Here is a 20872-nt window from a genome sequence, read left to right as displayed (position 1 = left end):
ACTGCACGGTCCGGGTGCCCGGTCCCCGTGCCCGATCCTGTTACCCACTCCAGGGCCCCAGTCCCGGTCCAGGTCTCGATCCCAGTGCAGGGTCCCAGTTCCCATTCCCGGTGCCCACTCCCACTGCCCCACATCCCAATCTGTCCTGATCCCGGTGCCGCTCCCTTTCCCAGGCAGAACACCTGGCTCAGGAGCACATCCCTCCCTCTCTGTGCCTCAGTTTGCCCCCCGGTGCCCCCCGGGCCTTCAGCCTCGGCCCTGGGAATTCCCGGAATCCTGGCTGGAAGGGCTTTTGCAGTGGGAATTCCAGGAATCCTGGGTGGGAGGGCTTTTTCAATGGGAATTCCCAGAATTCTGGATGAGAGTGGCTTTTCCAGTGGAAATTCCCAGAATCCTGACATGGGAGTGTCTTATCCCACGCTCCAGACCCGATTTTGGCAGGAAAGGGGCCAAAGCAGGGGCAGCATGAGCCTGTGGATTTGGGGCTTCCAAGGAATAAATGCTTGGAAAAAAGGAGGATTCAGGAGCTGCTCACCAGCACAGCAAGAGGATTTGGATTTAATGGGGGCCATCATTGAGGGTTTTTTGGGAAAACTCCCCTTTTTCCCACTCATTCCTACCTGGGGACTATCCCTGGCTTGGGATTCCTTCACACATTCCCAGCACCAGGCAGGGAATTCCCATTCCAATTTAAATTTGCCCCCTTTATCCTTATTAAAAACCAACTCGCAATTAATATTAATATTATTTATTATAATAAAGACCAGTCAAGCAGCGTGAAAAAAATATATCTTAGCTACATTACCTTAAATTGCCAAAAATATACACATTTTTCTCTTTCATTTAATATTAAAAACAAACAAACAACCAACCTAAAAATGAATAAAATAAAGAAAAAACACAAAAGGACACATGCAACAATCCTAAATGAGAGCATCAAAATGGGTAAAGAAATGTACCCCAGTGCAACTGAAACACAGATCATCTTTAGCTTTTCCTTTTGTCCTTTCCCTTCCCCCTGCTCTCCCGTTTTTGTTTTTCTTTTTCCACAGGGATTCACCTGGAATTTCCCAGCTCCCCCTCCTTCCTCTGCCCAAGGGACATTTGGGGTGGCTGGAGGTGACAACTACTGGGGTTTGGGAGCCTTTGGAAGGTTGGTCACAGGGAGAGGTGTAAGTGCTTTCTGTCTCTGATCCCCAAATCTCGGAATTCCGGGGAGCCAGAGGGATCCAGCTCTGGGAATTCCTGGATCCAGCTCTGGGAATTCCTGGAGAACCAAAGGGATCAGGTTCCCCTGGTTGTGATCCTGCCTAAAAAACCCCAAATTCCCGGATTTCCTTCCTCTTCCAAACCCAGCATTCCCGCAGGAGCCAATTCCAGCATTTCCAGCCTCTGGATTCACCCCTAAGTGCCTCTCGCTGACCCCTTTGGTGCCCTGGGCTTGTCTGGCGATTTGGGCATGGACCCCAAATTGGGGGCGATCCCAACTCAGATTTTGGGTGTCCTGGGGGATCAATTCCCTTCCCAGCCCTCCCTCCCTGCTCCTCACATCTTCCGGATCCCCCAGGGTTGGATTTTGGAAGAATTGGGACATTTGGGCACAACTTTGGGGTTTTTGGGGTTGTAAATGGGGCTGGAGGCCACAGGCAGCACTGCAGGGATTTGGGATCCCAGAGCAATGTGGGGATTTGGGATTTGTGATAAAAAGCAAAAAATAAAATAAAATAAAATAAAATAAAATAAACCCCCACTCCTGGCCACACCCAGCTGGCAGAGCCCCCTGCCCATCCTCCTGCTGGCCCAAAGCTGAGATTTGGCTGTTCCCAAATCCCGAGGATCTGCGGGATGGCAGGCATAGCCACCTCACACCATAACAGGCTGGGAGACAGCCCCAAAATTCCACATTTTAGCCCCAGTTTGAGACTAAATTTGCTTTCACCATCACTGCCAAGCCCGAGGCTCTTCAGGAGGGAGGTGGGGGGGACATGGGGTCCCCGTGCCAGGGGTGTCCCCTTGCCAGGGGGTCCCCATGCCAGGAGGATTTTGGGTGGCACCTCCAGGGGGGCCAGGGAGGGGGAATGACCCAGCTTGGGGTGGGGGGGAAAAGAGAAAAATCCAAAGGAATTTCAAAGTGCAAGAAGGGAATTGTGCTGGAGCGGGTTTGGGGACGGGGATCCCAAAGGATGGGGCTCCCCAACAGCTTCTTAAGCTCATTATAACCTCTGGATAGATAAATCCCATTATATATTTAATATATATTTCTATTTCTGAGCAGCCAGTGGCTCTGTCCAGTTCAGAGCTCCAAGCTGGGAGCAGAAAGGGTTTGGTATTATTTTTTTCTCTGTTTTTTGTTTGTTTTGTTTTGTTTTTAAGACAAACCTTGTAGTGTGAATCTTAGGGGAAAAAAAAAAAAAATAAACAATTAAAAAAGGAAATTCAGCAGAGGATTTCGCCTGGGCCGAGCTTTGCCAGCACGATCAGCGCAGCCCCACTGCTGATAGCGGGAATAGTGCAAAGCAGGAAGGGCAGTGGGGATGTGCTGAACGTGCACAAAGGTCCCAAAGTTCGGGATTTGGGGCTCTCCCAAAGGAGTTTCCGTCAGCTGGAGTATTCCCAGGAGCTCTGGATTTACCCAGGGATGAGAGAAGGAGGGGCATTGGTGCGTTTGGTGTTGGTGTTCCCCTTCCCAGAGCTGCTCTGACTGTCCTTCCTTCCTTCCTTCCTTCCTTCCTTCCTTCCTTCCTTCCTTCCTTCCTTCCTTCCTTCCTTCCTTCCTTCCTTCCTTCCTTCCTTCCTTCCTTCCTTCCTTCCTTCCTTCCTGCCTTCCTGCCTTCCTGCCTTCCTGCCTTCCTGCCTTCCTGCCTTCCTGCCTTCCCAGTTCAGAGGAAGCCAATTCCCGGTGGATATTCCAGCCTGGAGATGGAATCGAGGTCAAAAGGTGGAGAACAACAGAAGTTCTGCCATCCCAGGCTCAGGACTGAAGTCACTGTCCCATTCCTTGGAGATCCCTCTTTCCAGGACCAGTGGAAGAACGTGGTTTTGTGGGAATGATTTGTGGTGGGCGGGAAAACGCAGGGACCACATTTAGGATTCTCCTTCCTGCAAAGATTTTCATCTCCAAACTCTGGTCCAGGAATCCTCTCCCAGGTCCAGGAGCTCCTGACCTTGGACAATTCTGGCTGTGGCCCCAGCTGAGACGTTGGCCTTTGGGAATTCCAGGAGGGAAGGACAGTCCTGCCCCTCTGGCAGCTGGCACAGGTGACAACGTCCTCCCAGGTGGTGCCACCTCCTGCCCACCTCCATCCATCCTCATCCATCTGTCCTTCCAGGCTGGATCAGCCTCCAGATAGAGCAAAGCCCAGTGGGAAAAGCAGGGAAACCTCAGCTTGGGAATTCTTCTGGATGTCCCCACCTGGGCACAGCCACCACATCCTCCCCTGGCAGTGCCACATCCAGGGTCACATCCTTGGACACCGCCAGGTGACATCACATCCTTGCCCAGCAGTGCCACATCCAGTGCTGGCTCTTGGGACACTGCCAGGTGCCACCATGTCCTTTCTCCAGCAGTGCCACATTGAGAGTCACGTCCTTGGACACCTCCAGGTGCCACCACGTCCTTCCCCAAAGATTTGGGGGGTCTCTGGTGCCACGGGGGCTCCCCACGCTCCGCTGGAGCTCCCTCCGGCACATGGAGCAGGGGACAGGTGACCCCACCTTCACTCCTGGTGGCACCAGAGCGGTGACAGCCACCGTGGCTCCCGAGGCTCCTCCTGGGCCGCTCCTGGGAGCGCCAGGCTCCGCCGGTGCCGCGGGGAAGCCGCGGTCCCTGGGAGAGGATTGGCTGCGGGCTCGGGGCCGGGGGGCTCCTAGCCCTTGTCCTGCGCCAGGGGAGCGCCCTTGTCACCCAGGGGCTGTGGGGACAAACGGGGACACGGCTGGATCAGGGGGGACACGGTCTGGAGGGACGGGGATTGGGGGAGGAAGGAATCGCAGGGACAGGGATCAGGGCAAGGGGACAGGGATCGGGGGACAGGGATTGAGGGACAGGGGTTGAGGGTCAGGGACTGGAGGAGGAAGGAATTGCATCTTTCCCCAGCTGTTCCCAGGCTGTCCCCGGGACTGTCCCCAGACTATCCCCACGCTGTCCCTGCCCTGTCCCCGCCCTGTCCCAGCCTGTCCCCAGCCCCGGCCCGTGCCGACCCCGTACCCACCGTTCCTTTTGGGGTGCTGCCGTCGGGCTGCAGGCTTAGGAAGGGGTTGGGGGCCATGGCCGGCCCCGAGCCCAGCGGGGGGGTGGCCTGGGGGGCCAGCAGGGCCCCGCCGGGGTTCAGCTGCTGCGGGGACAGTGAGGCCAGCAGGGAGCCCCCGCTGGGCGCAGCCGAGGTCAGCAGCGCGCTGGGGCTGGGGTGCAGTGGGGCCGAGGTGGCGGCCAGCAGGGACAGCTGGGACGAGCCCGACATCTGCAGCCGCTGCAGCTCCCGCTTCTGCTGGATCTGCTGCATCATCTGGAACACCAGTGCCTGCTGCTCCTGCAGGAATGGCCGAGACACAGCTCAGAGTGGGGACAGAGTGGGGATAGAGCGGGGACAGAGCGGGGATAAAGTGGGGACAGAGCACTCTGGCACAAATCCCCCACAGTTCCAACCCATCAATGCAGCAATTTCAAATCTGTGAAATTCACCATCCTGAAATCCCAAACTGGCTCTGAATTCCAGGTGAACAGGCCCCGGGGGAAGCAAAGCAGGCTCAGGGCTCACCTGCATCCCAAGGTACGCCCTGGAATCCAGGAAAACCTCCCTGAAATCCGGGAAAACCGAAGGAATCGCTATGGCAACCACCGACCCTCGCGGCAGCCGGAGCTGCTATTGTCCTGTCCCCGCGGGTGACACGGTGACATCAGCTGCCCTCGGAAATTGGCTTTTTCCGGGATTTAAAAATAGCCTGACCCAGAAATGCATCCAGAGCAGCGGGCTGGGCTCCTGGTTGGAACGGGCACAGCTCAGCCCTGGTGACAGCGCTGGTGGCACTCCTGTGTCCCCCCAGGCAGGGTGGGGACAGCGCCGAGGTCTCTGCAAGGCCAGGGGCTGGGGTTTGTCACCTCAGGGACCTGATTGCCACCTCAGGGACTTGTTTACCGCCTCAGGACCTGTTTGCCACTTCAGGGGCCTGTTGCCACCCCTCCATCCCCATTCCTGGGACAGGGGGTGCAGGCAGGGAGCCAAGAACCCCAGAGCAGCCACCTTTTGGAGGCCTTTCGGTGATCCCAAAACCCTGAGCCAGCTGCGGAGCCCCCTGGGCACCTCCAGCTCTCTGTGTGGACGTGCCCAGATGCGGCTGAGCTGCCTAGGATTGAAACAACTCAGGTTTTATCTCTCTCTAACCCCCAGCAGGGTCCTTGGCACATTCTGCCTCTCCTGTGGGCCCAGGACACCTGGGACACCAGGACACCGGGGCCAGTCTGGGATCCAGCAGGATTTGCATCCTGGGATGACTCCAGGAGGGAACGGCTCTCCCAATTCCCCCTTCCCGACTTCCCGGAGCTCCCGCCTTCTCACCCCCTCAGGATGTGGCAAACTCAGACTAAACTCAATTAAACTTCTTTCCTTTGGTACAAAAAGAGTCCAAATCCCACCTCCCCTCCCTGGGAGCTGCCACACCCTGCCTGGAGCTTTGATCCTCGGGATTTGGGATGCTCCCTCATCCCAAATTCCAAAACCAGCTCTGAATTCCCTCACCCAGCCCACAGTGGTTTCAGACTCAAAAGGCTCAGAGGATTCGGGGACAGGAGGGAACCTCCTGTTTTAATTTCAGATTTTCCTCTCTGCTCTGAGCTTTTCCGAGCACCAGCAGCTTCCCCTCCCCTCTGTCCCTTACCGGGTTAAGCGGCTGGGAAGTCAGGAGCTGCTGCAGCTGCTGCAGCTGCTGCTCGTGCTGCTGCAGGACGTGCCGCTGCTGCTCCGTCAGGGGGCTCAGGCTGGCCACGCTGTGGGAACACAGAGAGACACAGCAGCTGAAAAGATTTCCTTCCATGCCCAGCAGCATCCCAGGTGCAGGAGTGAGGGAGGAACGTATTTGTGAGAAGCACATTTGGCAGGAGGTGGGAAGCGCCTTGGCTGAGCTCTCCAGCTCTCTGCGGGAACACGCTGCAGGTAAATTCACCAGGGATACACGGATAATTCCACAGCTTGTGAAGGACCAGGGGTCCAATTTAGTGGCTGCTAAAATTCCTGCTGGTCCCCTCCCTGTGGACACAATGCCTGGGATCACCTGGGAACACTGGGCACACTAAGCCAGGCTCCCCCAAGCCAGGCTTGGGGACAGCTCTCCAGAGCAGTCAGTGTGGCCAGAACCGCTCCCTCCCTCACTCCCCGGAGCTGAGCTGGGCTGCAGAGGGCAGCGCAGCCCATCCTCACCTGCTCAGGCTGGTGGAGAGCTGCAGGGCCGGGGCCGCGCTCGGAGGCGGGGCGGGCTGCGCTCCGTTCAGGCTCCCCAGGATCCCGTTGAGCGGCATCTGCTGGGCTCCGGCCAGGCTGCCCAGCAGGCCGTCCACCATGGGCACCGCCGAGAGGCCGTGGCTGCCCCCCGAGGCTCCGGCCAGCCCCCCGCCCGCCGCCCTGGCCAGGCCGTTCACCTGCTGCGCCCCGGGCAGGGGCAGCGAGGCGGGGCTGGGCTGCAGCATGGGCAGGGGCGGGGGGGTGCTGTGGAAGGACAGGGAGGAGCTGCTCCTGCTGGGACAGCCCGAGTGAGGGTCCTGGGGGAGAAACGGACACAGAGCATCGGGCTGGGGCGGCTGCCTGGGGGCAGCTCGGGGTGGGAAGGGGGGAGCTCCGGTGGCTCAAGTGTGAAGGGTCCCAGAACTCAGGGAGGTCCCAGAGCTCAGGTCCAGCCCTGCTGGATGTCCAGCATCACCTGGAGGCACTCCCACCTGGCGCTCCAGCTCTCAGCTACTCTACCCAGCCCTGGGCGCTGCAGGGAGAGCCTGATCTCTGAGCCTGGGCTAGCAGGATTTACCAGCTGGCTACCGAGCCCTGGGGCTGCTGCACTGCCCCTGCCCGAGGCCCTGCCCGGCCGCCGGTGGCCGCAGGGGCCACTGTACCTCGGAGGACGTGGACAGCGAGTTCTCGATGCCGAAGCTGTTCTTGCACGGGGGGCTCTTGCTGATGCTCAGCGAGTCACTGCTGCAGACTGCGAGGGAAGAGGGGCGAGGCAGCAGAGTCAGGGCTGGACCCTGAGGTGGCCGTGGGACAGATCCTGTCCGCTGTGACCCTTCAGCCACCCCCAGGGCACAGGGACACGTCCCTGGATGCCCTCAGCTCCGGTTCCCTCAGCCCCGGTGCCCTCACCATTGGCAGGCAGGATGTACTGGGCCTGGCTGCCTGGGCCGTTGCTGCTGGTGACCACGGGGAAGGGGACTGACAGCTGGACATTGAGCAGCTGCAGCCTCTCCTTCTTGGCCGTCAGTGTCATGATCTGCTCCTGCAGCCGCTGGTTCTCCTTCTGCAGCGAGTGCAGCGCCTTCAGCATCTCCACAACTGCAGGAGGACCGGGGGGGGGGGGCAGGAAAAAATGGCGGGGGGTAAAGGGAGGAAAGAGGAAAGGGGATCACAGGATTCACAATCAAACCCCAGAGCGAGAGGGACCGTCCCCACAGCGCTGCCCCCGCTCCTCTCCCCGGCACACACTGGGGCTTTGTCGCCGCCCAGCTCCGCTGCCTGCGGGCACAATCCCAAAATCCCAGCGGCTCCCACCCCGAGAGCCCCGGGAGCTGCCCCGCCGCCCCCCGGCCGCACTCACTGTTCACCCCGGCCTCGCCGTTGCCCTGCTTCTCCAGGAGCTGCTCGATGTTGGGGGTGGCCTGTGGGACATTGTCCAGCTGCCCGCTGCTGCTGCACGACACGGTCTGGTCGAAGAGGGTCGGCAGGCTGCTGATGGGGGACCTGGGGGGGGCGGGGGCGTCAGGGGGACCCTGCTCCACTCCCGGCTCCATCCCTGCTCCATTCCTATTGTATTTCCGCTCCATTCCCGTTCCATTCCCTGCTCCCATGGCTCCTCTGCCTGGCCCCGAGTGGCAGCAGCCCCCCGGGCCCTCCCATCGCATCGCATCCCATTCCATCCCATCCCATCCCATCCCATCCCATCCCATCCCATCCCATCCCATCACACACCCCAAGGAGTGCGGCAGGAGCTGTTTCAGTCCCCCCCAGGCTGTGCCCTGTCCCCGCTGTCCCCAGGGACACTCACATGGAGGACAGGCTCTCCTGCGGGGACGTCCCTCGGCAGCCGAAGCCGCAATCTTCCAGGTCGGGCTCTGCGCGGGGACAGGGACAGAGGGCCCGGTGAATGCTCGGTGTGTGCCCGGTGTGTGCCCGGTCAGCGCCCGCTGGGGGGCACCGGGTGGTACCGAGCGGCACCAGAACCCAGCAGTCCCGGGAAGTACCGAACTGCACCGAACCGCACCGAACCGCACCGAGCAGCACCGGTACCAAGCCTCACCGAGCAGCCCCGGGCAGCACCGCACCGAGCAGCGCCGGCCCCGCGCTGCGCAAGGCGGCCCCGCCGGCGCCTCCCCCGGGGAGGAGCCGCTGGCACCGCCTGGCACCTCGGCACGGTCGGGGCGGTCGCCCCGGCAAGGTCACCCCGGCCCCGCTCTGCGCCCGGGCAGGCGGAGCTTTGCAAAGCCTGGAGCCGGTTTTGCCGAAGCCGCCGGAGGATGGGGCCGCAGGGAGGGAGGGACAAATCCCGTGCCAGACCCTGTCCCCGGCCCCTCGGCCCCGGCTGGATCCGGTAATCCCGGGGGATCGGCTGTCACTCTCCAGGGAGTGACAGAATCAGGTTGGAGCAGAGCTTTAAGGTCAGCCGGGATTGAGGATCCTTCCCCCAGAGCCGGCCCGGGTTCCTGTCGATTTCCAGGTGCTCCCTGAGGAGCTTCAAGGGAATCATGGAATGGTTCGGGTTGGAAAAGCCCTCCAAGGTCAGGAGGGCAATCATTAACCCAGCCCAGCCCTATCCCCACTCAGCCTGTGCCCAAGTGCCACATCCACGCGGTTTGGAACACTTCCAGGGATGGGGACTCGTTCCAGTGCCTGACCCCCCTTTCCATGAGGAAGTTTCCCCAATATCCAACCCAAACCTCCCCTGGCCCAGCCTGAGGCCATTCCCTCTCCTCCTGTCCCCATTCCCTGGGAGCAGAGCCCAACCCCCCTGGCTGTCTCCTCCTGTCAGGGACTTGTGGAGATCCAGCAGGTCTCTCCTGATCCTTCTTTTCTCCAGGATAAACATTCCCAGCTCACTCAGCCACTCCTGGCACTCCAAACCCTTCCCTGGCCACGCTCCAGTCCCTCCATGTCCTTTTTGGGAGGATCCCAAAACTGCCCCCAGGATCTGAGCTGTGCCCTCAGCAATGCCCAGCTCAGCTTTGGCATCCAGAACCTTCCTCCAGAGCCATCCCTGTGCCTCAGGAAATCTGGGATGGGGCTGCTGTGCACATGTGCAGGATATCTGCCATTCCAAGGGTAATCCAGGATAAATCCCATATTTATCTTCCCATCCCTGGAACGCTCACTCCCTTCACCCTGGGCCCTGTCAGATGTGGTGGCTCCAGCCTCAGCTGTCTCCCTGCCCCTCCTCTCCTTCCCCACACATTCCCATGTGCAGGAATCCTGGGAATCTCCTGCAGGGAATGCCAGGATTCCCAGCGGGATGCCCAGAACAGGGATTTCCTGCTGCTGCTCGGAATGAGCAAACCCAGCTGGGGCTGGGCAGCTCCTCCAGACAGGGCCAGGGGATCCTGGTTCCCTCATCCCCTTGGGAATGTCCTACTGGGACACTCTTCCAGGCAGGAATAACCCATGTTATATCCATAATTCCTGGATGTGGCCGGAATCTCCCAGTGCAAGATCCTGGAGCAGCTTCCAGTGCTGGAATTGGCTCCAGGAGAGCTGGAGAGGGGTTTGGGACAAGGGAGGGACGGACAAGACATAGGGAATGGGTTTAAACTGGGATAGGGCAGGGATAGATGGGGTTTTGGGAAGGAATTCCTCCCGGTGAGGATGGGGAGGGGCTGGGACGGAATTCCCAGAGAAACTGTGGCTGATCCATCCCTGGAAGTGTCCCAGGACAGCTTGGAGCACCCTGGGGTAATGGGAGGTGTCCCTGCCCATCTTTAAGGTCCCTTCCAACCCAAACCACGGGCACCCATTCCCCAGGAACACCCAATTCTCCCGGGACATTCATTTTCCAGGGTCACTCGTTATCCAGGGATCTTCATTCTCCTGGAACACCCAGTTATCCAGGGATATCCATTCTCCTGGGCCACCCAGTTATCCTGGGACACGCATCATCATCTAGGGACACTCATTATCCAGGGCCACCCAATTCTCCAGGGCCACCCATCATTATCCAGGGCCACTCATTATCCAGGGACATCCAATTGTCCTGGGACAGCTGTTATCATCCAGGGACACCCATTCTCCAGGGACACTCCCGAGGTGCTGCTGGCAAAGACACCATCCCTGTCCCCCTGTGGTAGCCCTGGCTGTCACCCCGAGGGACAGCAGCTGGAAAAGCCAGGAATGCAGTGGTGGCCACCTGTCCTGTCCTGTCCTGGTGGGAGGAATGCCAACCCGGACATACCTGGGAGCTCACGTACCTGCCCGGCTGCTCTCCGGCTGGCTCAGGAGGGGGTTCAGGGACAGCCCGGACGTCAGAGGGCTCCCGAAAATGTGCGAGGAAGGGAGGCTGAAGGTGGAACCCGCCAGGGAAAACACCTGCCCGGGAAGCAGGGAAATATCCTCGTTATTGCAGCTCTTCCCAGCTCCCACATTAAAAATATCTCCTGGAAGTCTGGTGAGAGGCTTGGCACATTCCCAGAGCTGGCTGGGAGCCAGGAGCCCTGGGAATGGTGTGGATCCAATTGCTCTTCCCAGTGGAAGTGTTCCCAATCCTGAGTATTCCAATTGTCCTCATTCCCATGTGTTCCCTGTCCTGACTGTCCCCATTCCCAATTATTCCCTGTCCCGACTGTCCCCATTCCCGCGTGCCGCCAGTCCCGAGCCCCAGCCTGTCCCGGGCCTCACCTGCGTGGTGGATCCGGCGGAGGAGGAGGAGGCGGGGAGGGAGCTGGCGAAGGGCGAGCGGCTGAGCTGCGGCAGAGCGGCGCCGCCCTGGTGCGGGAGCAGCCCCGAGGGCAGCGGCGTGCTGCACACCGCCCGCAGCGCCGCGCCCAGCGGGATCGGGTCCTTGTTGCTCGTGTAGATCCCTGCGGGACAGAGATTCCAATTTATCCCGCTGATCCCCAGGGAGAGATCCTGCCTGATCCTGCTTCTCCCGAGGGAGAGGAGATTCCTTCTGATCCTGCTTCTTCCCAGGGAGAGATTCCTTCTGATCCTGCCTCTCCCAAGAAGAGATTCCTTTTGATACGGCCTCTCCCAAGGGAGAAGAGATTCCAATTTATCCCACCACTACCAAGGGAGAGGAGATTCCTCAACTTTTGGGAAGTTGATCCAGGGGAGATTCCAGGGTGAAGGAAGGGGATGTGGATTTTTATGGATTCAGGAGACAGAACCCTGTGCAGCCAGGTCTGGACATGGCTAAATGTGCTGGAAAATTCTGGAAGAGGCTGGAAAAGGGATCTGAGCACACCTGAATCCCTCAAGGGGGGACCCACCTGAGCCCAGCAGCGGCGACTCCAGGCTGAGGCTGGGCAGACTCCCAGGGTGGCTGAAGCTCCGGGAAGAATTCCCAACGCTGGAGCTGACAAGGGATCCCCCGGAGAAGGGAGAGGAGGAGGTGGAGGTGGACCCAGCCAGCTGGGCCCCCAAAACCTCTTTGCCTTTGCCCGCCTTGGGCCTGCCGGGGCCGTGCTTGTTCTTCTTGCTGCCCTTGTGCTTCTTCTCCTTGAGCACCTCTCCCTCCTCGGCGCCCAGCGACGGCATCCGCTTGTGGCCGCTCCCGGCGGCGCCAGCCGTGCCAGCCGTGCCACCCGCGGGGCCACCAAGGGTGCTGGAGGCTTTGTAGTCCACGGGGGAGGCGTCGCGGGCTCGCGGCTGGCCCACAGCCGAGGTGGAGAAGCGCATGATGGAGCCGAAGCCGGAGAAGATGACCTTCTGCTCAAAGACGTCAGCCTTGGGGCCCTCGGAGAGCGGTGAGCAGTGCGAGGAGGAGCTGGAGCTGGCGGCCTTGCGGAACTTCTCATCCTCCTGCTCCAGCTTGGGGAAGGGCGCGAAGTCCTGGGAGCCAGGCAGGCCGCAGGAGGAGCCTGGGGACAGGTGGGGTCAGCACGAGGGGCAGGGGAGGGGTCCTGGTGCTTCATCGCTCTCCTCCTCCTCCTCCCTCATCCCTCTGCTTTTCTCCTTCATCCCTTGCCTCCTCTACTTCATCACTCCCTTCTTCTTCCTCCTCCACCCCTCTCCTTTTCTCCATCCCTCCCCTCTTCCTTCCTCTCCTCTCCCATCTCTCCTCTCCCACCTTTTCCCTCTCCCTCCTTCTTCTCCTTTTCCTCCATATTCATCCTTCCCCTCTTCTCCTTCATCCCTCTCCTTTTCCTCCTCCATCCTTCTCCCTTTGTCCTTCATCCCTCCCCTCTTCCTCCCTCCCCTCTCTCTCCTTTCTTCTCCTTCCTCTCCCTCCTCCTTCTCCTCTCCCTCCCTCTCCTCCTCCTCCTGCCCCTCACCGGCCGTCTGGAAGGTTCCCCCGGCTGGGGCAGATCCGAAGCCTCCGGAGCTTTTCCCACTTCCTGTCTTCTTCCCCTTGTGGCTGCTGCCGTGGCTCGAGGATTTCCTGCCCTTGGCCTCTGCCCTGGCCACCTCTGAGCTCTCCTTGGTGGCCTCGTGGTGGCCACTGGAGCCCTGGGAGGGGACAGACACTGAGGTGACCCCAGGGACCAGAGCTGGCTGCAGCTGGGGCTCTTTTTTTTCCCCATTTTCCTGATTTTCCTGTTTTTCCTGAATTTCCCGATTTTCACAGTTTCCTCCCTCTGCAGTGGGAATTGCCCTCTCTGCCCACCCAGGGCTGCTCAGCTCGGATCACTCCTGGCACAAGAGGGACTTTGGGACATCTCCTGCTGCTCGGTGGCACTGGGAATTCCACCCCAGGGATTGGGCTCATCCCAGGGAACCGCAGGGGATTAAAGGGGGAAGGGAGCGGAATCTCCAGCTCCAAAAACCTCTGGATTTTGGAAACCTCCCAGTTCCATCCAGGATTTCAGATTCCTGCCTCAGGTGTGCTGCTTGCACCACTCCCATCCCACCTGGGGGATTTCCTTGGGAATGGGGTGGGATCAGAGATTCCCTGAGGGAATTTCCTCATCCTCGGGATGGGACAGGAGATTCCCTGGGATCCCTGCAGCCGTCCCAAAGCTCCAGCTGGGAATATTCCCAGGGGTTGGAGCAACACCAGATGTTCCCAAATTCCAGCTGAGCTGCAGGAGCCAGGGGAGACAGGAGGGTGAAGAACGTGGGCAGATGCCAGGAAATCCAGAATTTTGGGATGAGAGGGAGAATTATGGGAATTCAGCCAGGGGGAAAGAGGGATGAACCCAAACCCAGATCCCTCAAATCCCAATTCCCTTCAAATCCAGAGCCAAGGGCTCCAAATTCACCCATTTTAGGTAACATTACAACCAAAATTAAAAATATTCCTGTAATTATGGGATGGCCCAAAATGTGGGACCTTCCTGACATCCCTGACCCTGACCGAGCCCTCTTTGGGATAAATCCTGGGATCCAAGTCCATCCCTGGATTTAATCCCTCGACAGCTGCAGGCGCCAGATGTACCTGGAATTTGAAGGGATGGGAACGGGGGAATTCCGGGGAGAGAGAATTGGGATTTTCTCCTGCCAGCCCCAGATGTGGGAATTAAACCCTCCTGGATTTATGAGCTCAGCAGGAGAAATCGTCCTGATTTTTTCCTCGGGAAGGGGAGGGGAGAGGGGCCTGGGGGTGGGAATGGCCTGGTGAGAATGCCCTTTTCCCAGTTTTCTGGGTGGATTTTCCTGCCCTTTTCCCAGTTTTCTAGGTGGACTTCCCTGCCCCTTTTCCCTGGGTTTTTGGGTGCATTTTCCTGGCCTTCCCTATTTTCCTATATGGATTTTCCAGTTCCTTTCCCCTGTTTTTTTGGCTGGATTTCCTGGGTGGATTTTCTTGCTCCTTTTCCCAGTTTTTTGGCTGGACTTTCTGGGTGGATTTTCCTGCCCTTTCCCCTGTTTTCTGGGTGGATTTTCCTGCCCCTTTTCCCAGTTTTCTGGTGGATTTTCCCCAGTACCTTCTCGGCAGCCACGGCCACGGGCGCTGGGGGGAGGCTGCTGGGGGACTCCGGCCGCTTTTTGTGCTTCTGCTTTGGCCTCTCCTTGTCCTTGCGGCTCTGGAAAAAAAAACCAGGAACCTCTGGAATGCTGGAATTCCCAACACTGGGAAGGGCAGCACCAGATCCCATAAAGAAATTTTAATAAATCCCCATTCCAGCAGTTTTCCAGGAGCAGATCCCATAAACAAATCCCTATTCCCATTGTTTTCCAGCACAGATCCCATTAAAAAAATCCAAATAAATTCCCACAGTACTCCAGTGGCAGATCCCACAAGGAAGTCCAAATAAATCCATATTCCCATTGTTTTGCAGTGGCAGATCCCATAAAGGAATCCCATTGTTTTCCAGCACCTGATCCCATAAACAAATCCTGTGAATTTGGGGAATTTGGGGGATTCTGGGAGTTTTGGGGATTTTCTCACCTTTTTTGGCCTCTCGTGGTGGGACAGGTGCTTTTCCTGGGCCGGGGATGCCGAGCGGCTCCTCCTGCCCGGGAGGAAGGAGCTGCTCCCGGAATGGCGCGAGGTCTTCTGGGGGAAAACAGGAGGGAAATGGGGAAAAAGGGGGGAAAACAGGAAAAAAAACAGAGGGAAAAGGGGAAAGGAAAGAGGGGAAAAGGAAAAAAAAACAGAGGGAAAAGGAGGAAAATGAGGAAAAAGGGAAGAAAGAGGGAAAAGGGGAAAGAAAAGATGGAAAAAGGGAAAAAAGAGGGGAAAAGGGGGAAGAAAAGAGGGAAAGGGGGAAAAAAGAAGGAAAAGGGGGAAGAAGATGGAAAAGGATGAAAAAAGATGGAAAAAGGAGAAGAGAGAAAAGGGCAAGAAAAATAAATTAAAATTTCCTAAGTAAATGAAAGCTCCCTAAATAAATCAAATTCCCTAAATAAATCAAAACCACCAAATAAAATAAAAATTCCTGAAATACACGAAAATTTCCAAAATAAATAAAAAATTCTCTAAATAAATTTAAAATGCCCTCAAGAAATGAAATTCCCGAAAGAAATGAAATTCCCTGAATAAATAAAAGTTCTCTAAATAATTGGGAAGTCCCAGAATCCTTGGAATTCCTGGATCTCACCATTTTGTTGAAGTGGTATTTGCAGTAGCCGCAGTATTTGACATTGTCGACCTCCAGCACCTCCTCCTCGCACAGGAGCCCAGCCATCTGTGCACTGATCCCAGGAAAAACAGGGAAAATCCAGGAAAATCGGCAGGAAAGCAGGGAAAAAATGGCAAAATTGGTAGGAAAACAGGGGAAACCCGAGAAAATCAGCAGGAAAATGGAGGAGAAAAATGAAAAATCAGCAGGAAAACAAACAAAAAAAAACACCCCAGGAAAATCCATCAGATTCCACAGGTTCCAAAAGAATTCCCGAACTTTGGGAACTTCCCGGAAAAACCTGGAAAAACCTCCTGGGTGAGGAGGAGGAAGGGGCAATTCCAGTCCTAAATAACCCCATGGGGGGGATCAACGCCAAACCCCAGAGCCCTCAGGGACCGAGCCCCAGAGCCAGGGCAGGGAGGGAGCAGCTGGGGGCACGTTCCAGAGGCGAATTCCCGGGAATCTCACCAGGTGACGTGGAAGGCCTGGCGGCAGCCGTGCCGGTTGCAGGCCATGCAGGCCCCCGAGGCCGCCTTGCTCTCCCGCCCTTGCTCCTCGCAGATGTAGCAGGTCTGGGAAGGGGGGGAAAAAACGGGAAAAATACCACATTTTCCAAGAGGAAAAGCCTCCAGGGATTCCCAAATCTCATGGGATGTGTTGGGTCAGGAGGGGTTTTGGAGCTTGGTGAGTTCCAGCCTTTCCCACCTTCCGCTCCTGTGAAGGAATTTCTGGGGCATCGAGGAAATTTTGAGGGATTTCTATGAAAATTCCAGGATACTCCCCGGTGGGATACACAAAACTTCTCCTTTTTCCCCAAAATCCCAACTGTCCCATCGGAACCAACATGGAATTCCATGGATTCCTTTGGTTCCAGTTGTTCCACCATGAAATTCCTCAAATTCCCATTTTCTCCCCCAAAACCCATCCAAATATGGAGGATCCAACACAGAATTCCATAGATTCAGTTGCCTCAAGTTGTCCCACCAATAAATTCCTGAAATTCCCATTTTCTCCCCAAAAATATGGAGGATCCGACAGAGAATTCCATGGATCCAACTGCTTCTCATCGTTCCACAAAGAAATTCCTCAAATTGCATTGATTTGGGGAAGATAGATGGGGAAGACCAAAAATTTCTTGGCAAATCCAGGGATTTCCTTGGTTTTTAACAGAATCCAAGCAGCTGCGGGGTCAGGATAATCCGGGAAGGAGCCATGGGGAGATGGGATGACCCCGAAATCCCGGATTTTACCTTGTTGAAGCGGTCGTGGGGGACGTACTGGAGCACGATGGGCTCCATGGTGAGCACGTTGGCAAACTGCACCTCGGGGATGTACAGGGCACACACCACGTGGGCCCAGCCTGGAAAAGGAAGGGAAAATGGGAATTCAGTCCAGGAAACCCCCCCGAAAAAAAAAAAAATTTCCATGCCAAAAAAATCTTCTGTCCCCAAAAACCCCAGGCCCATTTTGCGGGCAAAAGGAGGAGGGTGGATTTTGGGATTTTCCAGGTGGGAATTCCATGGCTCACCCCCATTGTCCGTGCGCTTTAGGGCTCCATCCTTGTGGGGACACAGCTCGCACCTCTGGAAGGGAGAAAAAACACCACAATTCACCCAATTTCAGTGATAAAATTCAAATTTCATCAGCTGTAATTGATAAAATTTAAATTTAATACATAAAATTTGTCAGATTTCAGCTATAAAATTCAGATTCCGTCAGCTTTAATTAAGTTTAATTGATGACATTGAAATTTCATCAATAAAATTCAAATTTCATGGATAAAATTGAAACTTAATCAAGAAAATTTGAATTTCATGCCAAAATCAATAAAATTCAAATTTAATAAAAATTAATCAATAAAATTCAAATTTCATCCATTTAATTCCAGGTTTAGGACCAGAAAAATTCCCATTTCTGCCCCAAAAAGGAGCTGCTGCCAGAACAGGGCTGTGGGAATGAGAACTGAGGAGGTTTTGGGGAAAAAATGCCTCAAAAAAGCCCTAAAAATGGATTTAAATGCCTGGGGCAAAGTTTTGCTTTTGGGGCTTTTTTAGGGCTGGTTTTAGGGGCTGTGGTTGAGGAGTAAAACCGAAAGCGGTGACTCAGAGTAAAAAAGAAATTGAGTTTTTATCTCTCTCTGCTCCTTACTTCCGCCTCTCGCGAGGTTTTTTTCCTCCAGTTTTAGGGAGAAGTTTTGGTTGTATGGTCGTGGTTGGGTTTGGTGTCACCCCAAATCCAGGCTGAGAGGGTGTGCGGTTGTTTTTGGGGTGCCCCAAAATCTGGTGTAGGAAAATCTCCCCTGTGATTTCTTTTTGGGGGTTTTTGAATTTTTAAAAAGGCCCCAAACCCAAAAATCTTGGAAAACCCCAAAAATCTTGGAGAACTCCATCCATGATTTTTCCCCACTCACCACCCGGGCGGCTCTTTCCTGGGATTCACATTTCCGGCAGAACCAGGGGCCAGTGGGAACCTGGACAATTCCATAACAAGCTGGGAAAAAAGGCAAAAAAAACCCAAATAAAACCCTTTAAAATCCATTTATTTCTGATTTCTCAGGGGTTTAAAAATGTTTGGAGCAGGCTGGAAATAAACAGGAGGAAAATCAGGGAGAAAAACAGGATCAGCACCAAGAAATCATGAAAAAAAAAGTAAACTAAACTAAATAAAATAAAATAAAAATGTAAAATATGGAGGAAACCATGAGTGGTAAATGGAGGCCTCCAAAAAGAGTTAAGAGCATTTATAAATTGTATTTTCTGCTAATTTTTTACTTTTTTCCCCTTGTTTTGGGGGTTTTCTCCTCTTTGGGACACAATTTTTCATTAAAAATTCAGGATATTCACAGAACTATCTGATGGGAAACAAGAGCTCTATAAAGGAGTTAAGGCCATTAATAATTTCTATTTTCAGCTCATATTCTGCATTTTTTCCTTGTTTTTCCCTGTTTTCCCCTGGCAGCCCCCACTGGCTCCAGCTGAGCTCGTTCTTGGCGCTCAGCCCGGGCTAAAGATGGACCCGGGGCTTCCTGGGAATTTCACTCTGCCTGTTTACTTCCCACTTTTTTACCCTGGTTTGCCCCATTTTCCCCTGCTTTCCCCCTGTTTTTTACCATTTTTCCCTGTTTTTCCCCATTTTCCCCTGTTTTTTCCGTTTTCTCCTCTTTTTTCTCCCTGTTTATTTCCTGTTTTCTTCCCTGTTTTTCTCTGTGTTTTCCTGTTTACTTCCTGGGTTTTTTTCCCTGTTTTCCCTGGGATTTTCCTTTATTTCTCCCTATTTTTCTCCCTGCTTTCCCTGTTTATTTCCTTTTTTTTTTTTTTTTTTTGGTCCATGCAGGATGAGCCTCCAGGGTTCCTTTTTGGGGTTTGAGTTATTTGGGGAGTAAAAACCTCCCCAAAGCCACAGGGGCTGGGCCGAGCTCCAAAAGGGGAATCACCACATCCTGCAGGGCCCCCAAAAACCCCAAATAAACTCCTTGAGCTTCCCACAGGCACAGACCGAGGCTCAAACCAGGCTCGGAGACTTTTCCTGACCCTCTGGAGCTGCTCCTGCACTTCTGAAACACTTCTTGAAAATCTGAAACTCTTCCTGATGTTCTGAAACTGTTTTTGAAAATCTGATACTGTTCCTGACCTTTAAAAGCTGTTATTGAATATTTGGAACTCAACCCAACCCTCTGGAACTGCTCCTGATCCCTAAAAACTGTTCCTGACCCCCTGAAATTCCTCCTGTGCCTCTGGAAATCTTCTGGAAAATCTGAAACTGTTCCTGATCCTCTGGAGCTGCTCCTGCACTTCTGAAACTCTTCTTGAAAACCCAAAACTCTTCTTGACCGTCTTGATCTGGTTTTGAAAAATCCAAAACTCTTCCTAATGCTCTAGAACAATTCTTGAAAATCTGAAACTGCTCCTGACCCTTAAAAATTGTTCCTGACCCTCTGGAACTTCTCCTGTGGTTCTAAAACTCTTCCTGAGAATCCAAAACTGTTCCTGATGCTCTGGAACTGTTACTGAAAATCTGAACCTGTTCCTGCCCCTCTGGATCTGGTTTGGAAAATCCAAAACTCTTCCTGAGACTCTGGAACAGCTCTTGCCTCTCTCAAACTGTTCCTGACCCTTAAAAACTGTTCCTGACCCTCTGGAGCTGTTCTGGACACAGGATCACAGACAGGGCTGGACACAGGGACAGGGCTGGACCCACAGACACCCAGAACCAGAAGCAAGCACAGGGAACGGACGAGAGCGAGCAGGAGGAGCTGGAGATGCACCGGGACAGGAATGGGATAAAAACAACAAGCGGGACAGGGATGGGCAAACAACAACCGGGAAATTGATGGGATAAAAGAATAACTGGGAAACTGACAGGCTAAAACAACAACCGGGACAGAAACGGGATAACATCAGCGGGAAAACAGTGCGGCCCCAGCAGCCCGGAATCCTGGGCGCATTCCAATCAAACCGAGCAGGGATCGCCACTCCTCCGCTGCCTCGAATACCGATTTTAATCCGGATTTGTTTTGTTCACCGGGCCGAGGACAAACTTTCCTGGCCCGCTACCGTGAGCTGGGGGCGGGCTCGGAGTCATTTAAAATGCAAATCGCCCGTGTCACCGGGAGCAGCGGGCGGAGGAGGAGGAGGAGGAGGAGGAGGAGGAGGAGGAGGAGGGCTGCCTTCCTCCCTCCCTACCCTCGCAGGAGGCAGCTCCGGGCCCCGCGACCCCTCCGGAGCTTCCCCGCGGCCCCCCCGACACCCCCGGGCCGGGCCGGGGGCGGCAGCGCCTCCTCCCTCCCTTCCCCTCCCCGCTAAACCGGGGGGCACCGGAGAAATCCCCCCGCTCGCCACCCCCGGGGGGCTCCGCGGCTGCCCCAACTCGACCCCCGCCGTGTCCCCCCCTCCGCGGCCGCGCCACCTCGGCGGCGACACCGTTATTTGGAACAATAGCGCTAAAACAAAGCGCGCCCCCCCCGCCGCCGCCGCCGCCCCCATCCTCACCCCGCCCCGTCCCCGGGGGGTTTCGGGGGGCTCGGGGAGGGGCTCGGGGGGGCCGTGCCCGGCTCACCTTGGTGCACGGCCACATTGCAGCCGTGGCCGTCGCAGTAGACGAGCGGGTTCTCCGCCCAGCCGCGCTCGTCGGAACACACACAGCAGCCTCCCACCATCTCCTTCATACTTCCAGGAGGGTTTCCTGCCCCCCCGCCTCCCTCTGCGCGCTCCTCCTCCTCCTCCTCCTCCTCCTCCTCCTCCTCCTCCGTGCTGCCCCCTCCCCGCCTCTCCCGGGGGGACCGCCGGGGGAGACAGTGGGGACAGCGAGAAGCCACAAGAGCGGGCGGGGCGAGGCGCTGATGAAGGGACCGGGGGACAGCGCGGGGACAGCGCGGGGACAGCGGGGGTTGGCGGATGTGGCTCCGCGCCACGCAGGTCCCCCCCCCCTTTCTATCTGTCTCCCCCCCTTTCTGCTCGTCCCCCCCGTTTATTC

At 56.0% G+C, this 20872-nt stretch overlaps 1 protein-coding gene across 1 annotated transcript; it reads right to left on the bottom strand.

The window, feature by feature from the left end:
• Positions 1–732: 732 nt before the first annotated feature.
• Positions 733–20582, bottom strand: MLLT6 (MLLT6, PHD finger containing). The gene is made up of 20 exons (XM_066566932.1): positions 20456–20582; positions 17811–17890; positions 16929–16983; positions 16651–16760; positions 15869–15972; positions 15377–15470; positions 14725–14829; positions 14261–14359; positions 12671–12845; positions 11666–12256; positions 11076–11257; positions 10649–10766; positions 8242–8308; positions 7795–7937; positions 7344–7532; positions 7097–7185; positions 6414–6751; positions 5875–5983; positions 4212–4529; positions 733–3911 (listed from the first exon to the last, which is right to left on the bottom strand). The coding sequence occupies exons 1-20, from the start codon at positions 20562–20564 to the stop codon at positions 3867–3869; spliced, it is 3120 nt and encodes a 1039-aa protein (XP_066423029.1). The 5' UTR covers positions 20565–20582; the 3' UTR covers positions 733–3866.
• Between the last annotated feature and the right edge of the window lie 290 nt (positions 20583–20872).

This window comes from Molothrus aeneus, chromosome 28 (genome assembly GCF_037042795.1).
Source record: "Molothrus aeneus isolate 106 chromosome 28, BPBGC_Maene_1.0, whole genome shotgun sequence".
In the NCBI taxonomy this organism is placed as follows: Eukaryota; Metazoa; Chordata; class Aves; order Passeriformes; family Icteridae; genus Molothrus; species Molothrus aeneus.
Note: the sequence above shows the minus strand (reverse complement) of the source record. Positions and strands in the feature narration are given on the sequence as shown.

Coding starts and splice junctions, on each gene's coding strand:
- MLLT6 (XM_066566932.1), bottom strand. CDS start 20,564: ATGAAGGAGATGGTGGGAGGCTGCTGTGTGTGTTCCGACGAGCGCGGC. Junction 16,761..16,928: donor AAAGCGCACGGACAATGGGG/GTGAGCCATGGA, acceptor TTCCTTTTCCAG/GCTGGGCCCACGTGGTGTGT. Junction 10,767..11,075: donor CCGCCGGATCCACCACGCAG/GTGAGGCCCGGG, acceptor CTTCCCGGGCAG/GTGTTTTCCCTGGCGGGTTC.